This window comes from Aquarana catesbeiana, linkage group LG01 (assembly GCF_042186555.1).
Source record: "Aquarana catesbeiana isolate 2022-GZ linkage group LG01, ASM4218655v1, whole genome shotgun sequence".
NCBI classification, from domain to species: Eukaryota; Metazoa; Chordata; class Amphibia; order Anura; family Ranidae; genus Aquarana; species Aquarana catesbeiana.
In genome coordinates this window covers 86,276,825-86,290,252 of record NC_133324.1, presented here as the reverse complement: position 1 = coordinate 86,290,252, position 13,428 = coordinate 86,276,825, and the positions used below count along the sequence as shown (strand labels likewise).

Sequence of the window (13,428 nt, the reverse complement as noted above, 5' to 3'; positions counted from 1 at the left end):
CTAACACATTATGCCATTGCCTTGCAGAGTTTTTTTTTTTTTTTTTGGGGGGGGGGGGGGGGGGGGGGGGTTCCCAGCGGTTTACTAACGCTTTTACACATCTGAAAGTTCGAAGGAACTGCACTGTCCTTCGAATGTCAGAAAACAGGTCCATGGCTCAGGAATCTCTCAGTAGGTGGTCATGCCCTGAGAACTTGAAGCCAGTACTTTTGTGAAGACCCTTGGTGCAGAGCAAATGCTGAAAGGCAGGGTGACAAACTGAGCGTTGGTTTCCAATTCCTAATAATATAAAGCATTGAATGGGGAAAAGTTATGAGTGATCAAAGATTGCTTAACGCTCATTTCTCAGTCTCACTGGAGTGCTGGGCCTTGGAGGGAGTATGAGCAGCTGGCTCAGCCTGTCAGCAGTGTGCTGAGCTGCCAGTGAAGACATCTGGGTGGATTCCAACATTAATGTTTGGATCTCTCCCATGTAGCCCGCTTGTTGGTTGAATACGAGTCACATGGGTACAGAATGAATTGCACTCCTGTGATCCCCCACAACCAGGGACAAAAAAGTTTTAGCCATACTCCAATATTTCAGCTGTATTTATACTCTCTAGACTTCTTGCTCCATTCATGCAACTTTCTGTTCCATCCACCATGAATGATACATGAACTCCCCACAGAAAGCACAGGTTCTAACTCCTCCCCACACTATCAAATAATTAGGTTTTGGATGCCGTTTCACATTAATATTTACCAACTGATGTCACATAGTCTGTGTAAATTATAAAACACAGGTACTACCAAAGGCAGTAAAGTGATTTACAAAACAGCTTACTCTGAAAACACGGCAGCTTATGAGCTACTTTGCTTATTCATTGAATACTGAGACAACCTAACAAAGTATGTCCGGTCAATATTCCTCCTTCTCTTGAACTTGGATGTACATCTGCACATTTCAGGTAACAGTATTTATTTTGACCCAATGCTAGTTATCAGTATACTAGTGAAATTAGCAAAGAACTGTGACCTCTAGTTTCAGGGCTTATTCTTTGCAACATCTTATTTTAAAAGTAGATCCAAGATTCTCAGTACAAGCAATCTATATTAGTTTCAGCGATTACTATTCACTCTACAAAAGAGTTTTATCAAAACGAGCAGACTATTTCAAAAGTATTACATAAATGCCAACACAGAAAAAGAAAAAAAAAAACAAAAAAAAACTTACCATAATATCTATTAAAACACGCCCAGACAAACTTATAGTTTTGTGTTACTTTGTTTACGACAGCCCCTAGGCAGCTCACACAATGCTGCACCACCTAAAATAAATACAGAAGAGGGTTTAGAGTAGAGAATAGTAGCACATATTAACATGCTAGAAAAGTGATAGTCATGCTTTGGAATGGTGACAAATTCCGGTACTTAAAAATCTACATAGGCGATGCTTTAAAAATTTCTACTGGTTACCAGTTTAGAGTTGTATACAACCAATAAAAATGCGCAACCAAAAAGGGCATATATAAATGCAAACGTGCTGTGATTATTAAATGTGCTGAGACATGCTGAGATAAATCAAAAACAATATTTAAACTGTGTAGTCCAAAAAGTGCTTGACCCAATGTGAACAACCAGGACGAACTTTTCAGAAGAACAAACAATTTTTCTGTTCATCTAACAAAGTAAGTAAAACAGCGCCGCTTACCGAATGTGATGGATCTCAAATTATAGAGATAAAATAGGCACACACAGGAAGGATCACTTGGCCAAGACACAGACTCTTTCAATTGCGGCTTTCCTCTGCTGCGATGTTCCTCACAGAGCCTTTGGCAAGAAACTCCTCCAAGGGAAGTATTATGAAATGGAAAGAAGAGGCTTCACGGTGCAGTAATCGAATTAAAAGGTGTTTATTCTTAAATCATCATAAGCACTGACATCCAAACAAAATGGCATTCAGTGTATTCAAACCAACCGCGGCTCAAGCCAGCCAGCTGGTGCGTGGTGACGTCAAGACCTGTAGCTCCACCCAGCGCGTTTCCAGTACAAGGCTTCGACTGGGAAAGGAGGCTGTGTCTGGACATCACACGCCATCACATGCCTGACGAAGGGGTCCTGAGTGACTCCGAAACGATGCACCTTCTTGTGTTGTGATCATGCAATAAATTAAACCGTTTGGACGCCACCTTGTGCTGATCCTTGGTGTGCTGGCAAATATCTACGTTGGACACCACACCCCACGCTATTTATATATACACAAACAGGAGAGACACTGGAACCACCATTAAGCGCTACATATTAAGGTGTCATTAGCATATACTACACACACTAGTACCAATTGCTCTGCAAATTCCACAAAGGATTAGTTTGACATTTACACAACATAATGGAAACCAAATAGATATGTTAAACCATTACATGTACCTGTAACATATCTATTTGGTTTCCATTATGTTGTATAAATGCAAACTAATCCTTAATGGAATTTGCAGAGCATTTGGTACCAATTGGTACTAATGTGCGTAGTATATATTAATGACACCTTAGGCTTTAGCGCTTAATGGTGGTTTCCGGTGTCTCTCCTGTTTGTGTATATATAAATAGCGTGGGGTGTGACATCCAGACACAGCCTCCTTTTCACAGTCGAAGCCTTGTACTGGGAAACGCGTCGGCTGAAGCTACAGGTCTTGACGTCACCAAGCACCAGCTGGCTGGCTTGAGCCGCGGCTGGTTTGAATACACTGAATGCCATTTTGTTTGGATGTCAGTGCTTACGATGTTTTAAGAATAAATACCTTTTAATTCAAGTACTGCACCATGAAGCCTCTTCTTTCCATTTCATAATACATCCCTTGGAGAAGTTTATCTTGCCAAAGGCTCTGTGAGGAACATCGCAGCAGAGGAAAGCCACTACAGGAGGGATCTCGCTATTGGAAGAGTCTGTGGATACATCTTTTTTGGCCAAGTGAACCTTCCTTCCTGTGTATGTCTATCCGATCTCTATAATTTGAGATCCATCACATCTGGTAAGCGGCGCTGTTTTACTTACTTTATTTGATGAACAGAAAAATCGCTTGTTTTTCCGAGAAGTTCGTCCTGGTTGTTCACATCGGGTCAAGCACTTTTTGGACTACAGTTTAAATATTGTTTTTGATTTATCTCAGCACATTTATTAATCACAGCATGTTTGTATTTATATATGCCCTTTTTGGTTGCACATTTTTATTTGCTGAACACATTTATGGACTGAATATTCAGGTTTTTTTTTTTTTTGCAGCACCGTGTTCACATACATACATATATATATATATATATATATATATATATATATATATATATATATATATATATATATATATACACATATACACACACACTTATTCTTTTGGGTTTAGCGCAGATATCCTGCTATTACAGATCTTTACCAGTTTATAGTTACAGAGGAAGTCTTGTGCTATTGGCTCTCCCTCTAACGATCCCTCACATGTGTGGTTTGAACATTGGTAATGCACGAACATGGAGGGATGGGGCGCTTTCATATTTTTTTTTTTTTTTAATTTACCCTGTCTCTTTAAAAAAAAAAAATTCTCTGATCACTTTTATTGCTGTCACAAGGAATGTAAACATCCCTTGTGACAGTAATAGGCAGTGATAGGTACTCTTTAGGGAGAAATCTGGGGTCTATAAGACTCCAAATCCCTCCTTTGCACTTAAAAGCATTCAAAATGGCAAGTTTGGCTGTTCTGAATGTTGTCTTTTTTTAAAAATTTGGCGCCTTTAAGTCTTCCGACTTAAATGACATCGCTTCTGGGTTACTAGATTCGAGACCCGATCTAAGCCAATTACGGCTTTGCTCAGGTCTCCGGCCAGTCGGCGGACCTGCTGGCTGGTCGCTCAGGCCTCCCGGTGGGACGGGAGAGCCCGGGTGAGCTGTGGAAGGCGGGGGGAGGAGACATAATACATGTTATTAAGATTGAGTGGCTGCTTATCCGCATCGATTGTTATAAGAAAGCCGAGTGTCGGCTCTAAAAAAAAAAAAAAAAAAAAAGGTAACCGGGGTGATGCCTGCTGCGGGGGTACAAACCCTTCAAGCCGAAGGCCGCATATTTGCGTTACGTCGGTGTGAAGGGGATAAGTTACTAAAATAAATAGGACAAGATGCAAATACAAACACATGAATACTGGGCAACTTAAACACAAATAAGATAATCAGGAAATAAACCTGTTGTGGAACCCAAACAGTATAGCTGCTATTTATCTACAACTTGAAAGCTTAAATCTTATTGGCTGCTCCGGATACCTCAGCTTTTCTATTTCAATCCACTGTTATATGGAATTGTAAATTGGACCTTGCATGAATTGAACTGCGTAAAAGCGTACTCTTTAAAGGCTAAAACTGGCCACACACTGACTGAAATTTAATCACTGTCTGGGCGTCCCCACTCAACAGAAGTTGATCGTCTTCTGTCAGAGACAAGCTGGAAAACTTTTGTCGATCAGTGGTTGCATTCCCCCTCCAGGTTGTGGGGGATGTATTCCTCCATACACCTTACTTATGTGGCCTGACAAATCAGTTTTATATTTTTAGACTGGGCTGAAAGAGAAAAGCAAGTGAGGGAGGGTGTAGGGGAACGTGTATAGAACATGGATTATCAGGTGCCAGCAGCAGCATAGGATACAATAACGTTAGGTACGCCTTCTGCAACTGATCTAGGTGGGGTACATATACAAACAAAAAACAGCTTGTATGTCTGTATATTTGTGCTGTTCTTCTGGTTATTGTGTTGCCATTGTGCATGCTCCTCCAGCTCACAGGGAGGAAGCTTTTCATTTCCTCCTTTTACCTCTGGAAGCTTCCCCATGTGACTATCAGCCTGAGGAATTCCTCCAGCAGGGTGAATGGCTTCAGCTCCCTCTCCTCTGCCCACCTGATCTGTGTGTGCCTGTGGGGTGGCTCAAGCAGTAATTTATAGGTATCCAAACAAGACGACTCGCTGCTCTAAGTGAGGTTTTGAAAGCCTGATGATCTGGACACGTGCCTGCCTCCGTATATCATCAAAAGAAGAAATGGCCGCACTTTGTACTCAATCAAAATTCCTTTATTTAGAATATCCCAAAGTGTTGACAGAAAGCTGGTAGATGCATTTCACACACTCCAAGTGCGCTTAATCATTACTAATGATTCTTCTTTTAATGATTTATAGGTGACAACCGCTCCAAATGACACACACTGTTGTGAGGCTTAAGGGGAGGGTCTTCAGTGGGTCGAGTGATTGGCAGCAGCTCCTGCAGGGAAGCTTGATGCCAGCCTATCATAAGAATAGACAAAAAAGCTTCCAGAAGTGATGTCTCAGGCTTCATCCCAGCTTTCCAAACATATTTTTTTCATGCGTGCTATAAATTTTTGCTTTTAAATGTTAGATGTCATGAAGTTCCATATGTATTTGCTACAGTGGCTTTGCTGAAACTTTAAAAAAATAAGTTGACATTCTTACCTGTCCCTGCAAATTGCTCAGAAAAATAACCAGAGTCCATGGAGGGACACAGTTAGTTCGATACAGTGGGGTTTATAATGCCGCGGGACTGAACACCGGCATACAGCACCCATATAACAACCTTCTCTACCCAGTTTGCCTTCGTTTTGTGGTAAAGCGGTACCAAGAGAAGAAAACAGAGTGATGGGACTCCAAAAAAGGGATTTTACTGTAAGTACAAAAATCTTATTTTTTTTCCTGTCCATTGAAGTACACAGGGATTCAGTTACAGTTGGAATGATCAAAGCAATCACTATCAACTCTCACAAAGAGGATTGTGTACTGCTTGCAGCAAAAAAAAAAAAAATAGAAAAGGATGTGGACCTGGGAGCCCAATCTCAATAGAAAGTGTGAGGGGTGCCGCCTACAATTAAGGGGAGGGTGTCTCCGTGTACAAGTATACTGCAAAAACAAAAAAGAAATACGATTGACCACCCAAAGGCTACTTCCTCATAATTTATTCTATGGATAAAACAGCATCATGAAAAGAAAAAGGCTCCTACAACACACTAATTCCTCCCTCCTAGAAAAACACCACCATCTCCCCAATAACCTATACCCTCCCAAACCAAAACCCAGTGTACTGCTTGCAGCCCAGGATTTGCTTTAAGGACCAGTGAAAAACTATGAAACCAGATGAGGTGGAGTCTCCTACTAGATGGGGGAACCTATCAACAAAACCTAAGCAACAACATAGAGAATAAACCTGATGTACAAGACCAGAATAAATAAGGTCACCACCACAGGGGAATGACTCCACAAAAGGAAACACTCAACCAGAACCCATCGTAACAGAGGAAACAAAAAATTGGGGCAACTTCCAGAAGGAACTGGCCTCAAGAGGGAACCTAATGAATAATAAAAAAAACAAGTAAGTCCAGGTGAGAAAAACCAGCCAGTCTACATAAGGCCTGAGGCCTTAAATACATAACCCTTAAGACTAAGGGGATGGAAACTCCATGGCAAAAAATGGTTGCTTAGCTAGACAACCAATCCCGCTTAGCAATGTATACCAAAGGATTTATGGTACCAGCACAGAACAAAGCCTTATTCATTCCGACCACAAGCCATAAGTCTAAGTTGCTCTGGATCCCACGAGATCCAGCATAATGTCACCAGCCATGGAGCTAGGCACAAGTGTCTTGGCAAAAAAGGCCAGTGTAAGAAAGGGCATTGAGAAAAGGCATTGGGCCTTATTCACAAAGTGAGTCCTCAGAGACAGGGTCAAGTGCTGAGGCAGTGCCACAGCTTTGGACTAGAAAACTCTCAGGTTAACTTTTACCTGTACATAAAGGTTTAGAAAGCACCACAGTGCAGATTCCAGTGCACCAAGATCATGTTACAGGCTAGCCCTGCATGTTCAGTCCAGCAGGGGCTGACATGACAATCCAAAGTTAGGCTTAGGAAAGGCCAATTTGGATGGCTGCAATATAAAGAGCAGCATGTAGTGAAAAATCTTGATTGAAGTTAAAGTGGTTGTAAACCCTTACAGACCACTTTGACCTACAGGTAAGCCTAGATTAAATGTAGGTCCAAGAAATATCACCTAAACCTACACGGTTTAGGAGATATTTGCAAAAAGAAAGGCACCGCTGTCTACGGTGATATGCCATTAGTGGCAGCTCCCGTGCGCATGCGCGGGAGTAACATCATTGCGGCTCCGGCCAATCAAAGCGCCGGAGCCACGATACCCAGAAGAAGATGGACGTGCCGTACCAGAGAGGACAGCGGTGGCATTGCAGGCTCCTGTGTCAGGTAAGTGACACATAATGGGCTACTATGCGATGCATAGTAGCCCATTATGCTTTACCTTTGCAGGGAAACAAAGAGGAAGTAAACCCATCAGGATTTACTTCCTCTTTAACAGAAAAGGAAAAAACATTTAGAATGAAAAAATGCCAACAAAAATGCGGTTAGACTTTTCTCGACAGCTGAAAAAAAAAGGCTCATCCACCTAGGAAACTAGAAAAAGATTGAGGCTTGCTGGGTAGAGGAGCGTTATACAGGAGCTGACTTACTTTTCTATTTGCCAGTGTGCAATCCTCTTGTAGGCATCAGTATTACCTGACTGAATACCTGTGTCCCTCAATGAACGAGAAAAAAAAGTTGATTGCCAGGGGTGCCCATTTTGCTTATAACCAGGAATTTTAGACACAGGTCTTTCAGCCTTGAAGCAATGGGTTTACATCCTTTCTTCCTGCAACAGCTGCTCCTGATCACCAGTAAAGGAAGCTTTGTACTGGGTCTGCATTTGGATAAATTAAGTCAGTCGTCTTCACCTACAGTGGGGAAAGTTATTATTTGATCGCCTGCAGATTTTTTAAGTTTGCTCACTTACAAAAGAAATGAAGAGTCTGTAATTTTTATCATAGGTGAATTTTAAATGATAGAGACAGAATATCAACCAAAAATCAAGGAAAAAAAAAAAAAAACACACAATACAAATGCTATAAATTGAGTTGCAGTTCAGTGAGTAAAATAAATATTTGATCCCCAAGCAAAACATGACTTCGTACTTGGTGGAGAAACCCTTGTTGGCAAGCACAGAGGTAAGACGTTTCTTGCAGTTGGTTACCAGGTTTGCACACATCTCAGGAGGGATTTTGGTCCACTCTTCACAGATCTTCTCTAAATCCTTAAAGAAGAACTGCAGTCTGCTCACATAATTTGTGATAAAAACACCTTTGCCATTCTGAAGCTTCTCTCCAACCACTTTGCATATTATTTTATATATACTGTGATTCTGTACTTGCCAAATATGCTGCAGAAATCACCCTCCACTAAGTCACAAGGCACACCTCCAGCTCTGCAGCTCTAATTGGCCCTTTTATGACTCATCCTCCCTCCCTTCCTGGCAAACTCTCACAAGTGAGAGACAGAGCTGCATATGATGTCAAACCCCTAGGCATTTTACCAGACAAGAAACAGGAAGTGGGCTGCATAAGTTATTTACTGGCAGAAAAAAATGTTTTACTATCCAAAGTTAAAACAACAACATGGGCAGAAGATTTAATAGATGGAAAGATGAAAAAAATGACTGAAGTTCCGCTTTAAGGTTTCTTGGCTGTAGATTGGCAACTTGAAGTTTCTGCTTCCTCCATAAATTTTCTATAGGCTTAAGGTCTGAGGACTGGCTAGGCCACTCCATGACCTCTTCTTGAACCACTCCTTTGTTGGCTTGGCGGTATGTTTTGGGTGATTGTCATGCTGGAAGACACAGCCACAACCCATCTTCAGTGCTCTGGCTGAGGGAAGAAGGTTCTCAACCAAGATTTTACAATACATGACCCCATCCATTCGCCCCTCAATGTGACAAAGTCGGCCTGCATCTTTAACAGAGAAACAGCTTCAAAGCAAGTTTCCACCTCTGTGCTTGACTGTAGGGATGGTGCTCTTAGGGTCAAAGTCAGCATTTTTCGTCCTCCAAACGCAGCGAATCGAGTTATGGCCAAAGAGCGCAATTTTGGTCTCATCTGATCACAACACTTTCTCCCAATCCTTGTCAGAATCATTTAGATGTTCATTGGCAGACTTCAGATGGGCCTGTAGACGTGCTTTCTTGAGGAGGGTGACCTTGTGGGCGCTGCAGGATTTTAATCCATGGCGGCGCATTGAAACCAATAGTTTGTTTGGTGACTGTGGTACCAACTGCCTTGATTGAGATTATTCACAAGCTCCTCATGTGTAGTTCTGGGCTGATCCCTCACTTTTCTTATGATCATCCTTACCCCATGAGGCAAAACCATGCATGGAGATCCAGACCGAGAGCGATTGATGGTTATTTTGTATTTCCTCCATTTGCGAACAATCAATCCACCAGTTGCCTCCTCACCAAGCTTCTTGCTGATGGTCTTGTAGCCCATTCCAGCCTTGTGCAGGTCTACAATCTTGTTCCTGACGTCCTTTTGACAGATTTTTGGTCATGTCTATGATGGTGAGCTTTGAATAGAAGAAAGATTCTGAGGCCAGTTGTCTTTTAGACACATAACAAGTTGTCGTTATTTTAAATTTATAGGATTAATCTGTGCACCACATCAGCACATACAGTAGCCAGACTGAGATCCAGAATTAGGGTTGGTTGGTAGGGGATCAAATACTTATTTTACTCACTGAACCACAACTTAATTTCTAACTTTTGTATCGTGTTTTTTGGGGGGATTTTTGGTTGATATTCTGTCTTTATCATTTAAAATACATCTATAACAATTATAGACCCTTCGTAAGTGGGCAAACTTACAAAATCTGCAGGGGACCAAATTATTTTCCCCACTGTATTCAGCTCCCCTCTACTGATGGTCAGGAGAAGCTGTTGTGGAAAAAGAAGGATGTGTACACTTGTGCAAAGAGCCCCCCCCCCCCCCGTGCCTGAAACTCCAGGTAACAGCACACAGGATTCCCTTGCAACTGACTTTTTTAAACAAGCTGTAGCAACAAGTATGAATAAAGACCTGAATTGTACACCTTTAAAGTAAACCTTTGAGCACATTTTAACTGGTCTCTCCTGGTACCTGCATGCTGCCTCAAACATTGAAGTGCCCAAGTATCCCTGAAAACCAGGCACACTATATTATGCGGAAGTCAGAAAAAAGTCGCGCTGAAAACTAAAGTGACGAAAGGCAAATGCCTGAAAAGTGATGTGAATGTGGAGATTGAATGTGGGTCATTAAGTGAAAGTGTCAAACACTATGAAAGAAATTAAAAATGCTATTTAAGTGAATAAAATATAAATGAGAATAATTGTGTATATGACAAAAAAAAAAAACAGATATTGCATATCACAATCAGTAAACAATATGTACCTCTAGTGTCAATATGTACATTAATACAGCTTAACTGTAACCACAGAGCTAAACCATAATAGTGTAACAACATAAGAAACTGAAAAACTGAAGAAAGTCCGTGATTCAAAAAAGCAGTATTAAATAAAGTCCATCCATATTACATTGACATGCATAAGTTAAAACTGATCTCCAGGTGCTCTGTGAGGTAATGTAACAGGATCTCGCTGTGATAGGATATAAGGTGCGTAGATAAACCTCCACCTCCAAGAAAAATTGCTGCCTCTTACCAGATGGAAATGGTCTCTAAATTACAGGAGACCCAGGAGGCAGATGGCTGTACCCCAGCCAGGGATCCTTAAGCAGGCACTCAGCGTACGGGACCTAGGACTCACTCCACATAGCCTCAGCATTTATGGAAATATTGCCATGTAAAAGATAAATTGCTCCACATAGTGTAAAATCCAGCGATTTATTGTATAAAAAATATAAAGGTTGCACTTACAAAAGCATCGTAAATTGCAGGCATGTAAAATAGAAAGCCGGCCGGCTCCAAGAAAACTCGTGTCCTACGAGTCTGTGTATCGCGGTGTCGTCGGGACGTAGCTCCTCCTCCCTACGCCGTTTCGTCACAACACGTCCTGTTGTGACGAAACGGCGTAGGGAGGAGGAGCTACGTCCCGACGACACCGCGATACACAGACTCGTAGGACACGAGTTTTCTTGGAGCTGGCCGGCTTTCTATTTTACATGCCTGCAATTTACGATGCTTTTGTAAGTGCAACCTTTATATTTTTTATACAATAAATCGCTGGATTTTACACTATGTGGAGCAATTTATCTTTTACATGGCAATATTTCCATAAATGCTGAGGCTATGTGGAGTGAGTCCTAGGTCCCGTACGCTGAGTGCCTGCTTAAGGATCCCTGGCTGGGGTACAGCCATCTGCCTCCTGGGTCTCCTGTAATTTAGAGACCATTTCCATCTGGTAAGAGGCAGCAATTTTTCTTGGAGGTGGAGGTTTATCTACGCACCTTATATCCTATCACAGCGAGATCCTGTTACATTACCTCACAGAGCACCTGGAGATCAGTTTTAACTTATGCATGTCAATGTAATATGGATGGACTTTATTTAATACTGCTTTTTTGAATCACGGACTTTCTTTAGTTTTTCAGTTTCTTATGTTGTTACACTATTATGGTTTAGCTCTGTGGTTACAGTTAAGCTGTATTAATGTACATATTGACACTAGAGGTACATATTGTTTACTGATTGTGATATGCAATATCTGTTTTTTTTTTTTTTTGTCATATACACAATTATTCTCATTTATATTTTATTCACTTAAATAGCATTTTTAATTTCTTTCATAGTGTTTGACACTTTCACTTAATGACCCACATTCAATCTCCACATTCACATCACTTTTCAGGCATTTGCCTTTCGTCACTTTAGTTTTCAGCGCGACTTTTTTCTGACTTCCACTATTTTCAGCTTACTACTTTCTAGTCGCAGCTTTTCTCTAATCAGTGTAAGCGCAGTATTTACTTTTTACACTATATTATGCAAATAACCAACCACAGCTTCCACGATCAATATTTTACCCAACTCCTCTAAGTACCAGTGCCTTCCTAATGGCTGCCAAACATACTGGGTGATCTCACTAGGCTCTAGGTAGAAGCAAGGAGCAGAAGGTTGCAGGCCAAACATTAAGAGCACCTACATTTTAGGGATCCATGGGAGTTCTGAATATAAAATATGCATAATTCTAATGATCTGTTGCCATCTTACAAAGTTACTTGAACTGACAGGATTTTAAATCAAGCAACCTTTCCTGACTATCTAGTTTTTCCAGAAGAATTTTACTAAACTGCTTATTAATTAGATTTGCTTTAAACAGTTAGAAATAGTTTGCTAATCAATCCATTTGCAGGGAAAATGAGAATAAAGGACAGTTAAGCATCTTACAGTCATGCCATATTTGATGATGAGCTTCATTAGATCTTCTTCTATCGTAGCAAGGAAGGTCTCGCTTGGGTGCTCCATCAATGGCACAACTAGTTCCAAAATTTTTGCAACATTGCATATTACCATGAAATCATTCTGATTCTAAGGAAGAAAATTGAAGTACTGTCAGTAGAAGAACATTTCTTTCAACAAAGTACATGATATTGCTGTAAAGGATGCTGTCTGAATTAATAAAAGTGAAAGGTGGAGCCTGATCTTAAACTGTAGCCTGGAAAAAAATTAGAAGAATCAAAATGGAGAAGTTTGTTCAAAGGGAACTTTTAGGAAAAATTAAAAACCAGTGCCAGACTGGGACTTCACCTACTACAGACCCTATGGCTATGTCTTCTATTGCACCAATGCCTTAGGAACAGGTTAACTCTGGAAGGTGCAAAGTAGCACTGATGTTACTGAACTCCACTTCCTTTGTGCCCTCTAAGCAATGATAGCACCGCAACCTATGACATTTTATTGTGGTACCACAACTACAGCACATGAAGCTATTACCCTAACTCAGGGATATGCAATTAGCGGACTTCCAGCTGTTGCAGAACTACAAGTCCCATGAGGCATAGCAAGACTGACAGCCACAAGCATGACACCCAGAGGCAGAGGCATGATGGGACTTGTAGTTTTGCAATAGCTGGAGGTCCGCTAATTGCATATCCCTTCCCTAACTGATTCATGATTAGGGGGGCCTAATTGTACAAAAAAAAAAAAACACAGGTCTCAACATTCATGTCAGGGTAACGAATAACAGCTGTAATGTTTGTAATAACTTCCTCTAATATTCAATCCTGAAAACAGTCCCAATGACACTTGACAATGAGAATTAAAGAAGAATTCCAGGTAGGGGTATTTTATACATAGTTGCATTGGTCGAGCTTGGAGTAATGTAACTTTGAATATGCCATACCTGGCAGTTCTCTCAAAGCTGGAAATTAGTGAAGCAGACATCGCCACTTCCTGTGATTTCCATCTGCTTCTGGGCCCCCTGCCAAACAGCTGCTCTGCTGCATTCTGAACACAGGCGGTCAGCCACTTGGCAAGGGTGCCATTAAGTCAAAGCTTTGCATTTTCTGTATGAATGCAAAGCATTCCCCATTTGGACAAGGTGGACAGG

The 13,428-nt window shown here is 41.2% G+C and overlaps 1 protein-coding gene across 6 annotated transcripts in view; it reads right to left on the bottom strand.

Annotated features, from left to right (window-relative positions):
- NIPBL (NIPBL cohesin loading factor) overlaps positions 1–13,428 on the bottom strand; it is a 235,684-nt gene that overhangs the window by 45,473 nt on the left and 176,783 nt on the right. For all 6 annotated transcript variants that reach the window (XM_073621328.1, XM_073621291.1, XM_073621308.1 and 3 more), the window contains 2 exons: positions 12,267–12,407; positions 1,214–1,307 (listed from right to left, as the gene is read on the bottom strand). In XM_073621328.1, coding sequence (XP_073477429.1) covers positions 1,214–1,307; positions 12,267–12,407 — 235 coding nt within the window. The remainder of the gene's footprint in view (positions 1–1,213; positions 1,308–12,266; positions 12,408–13,428) is intronic.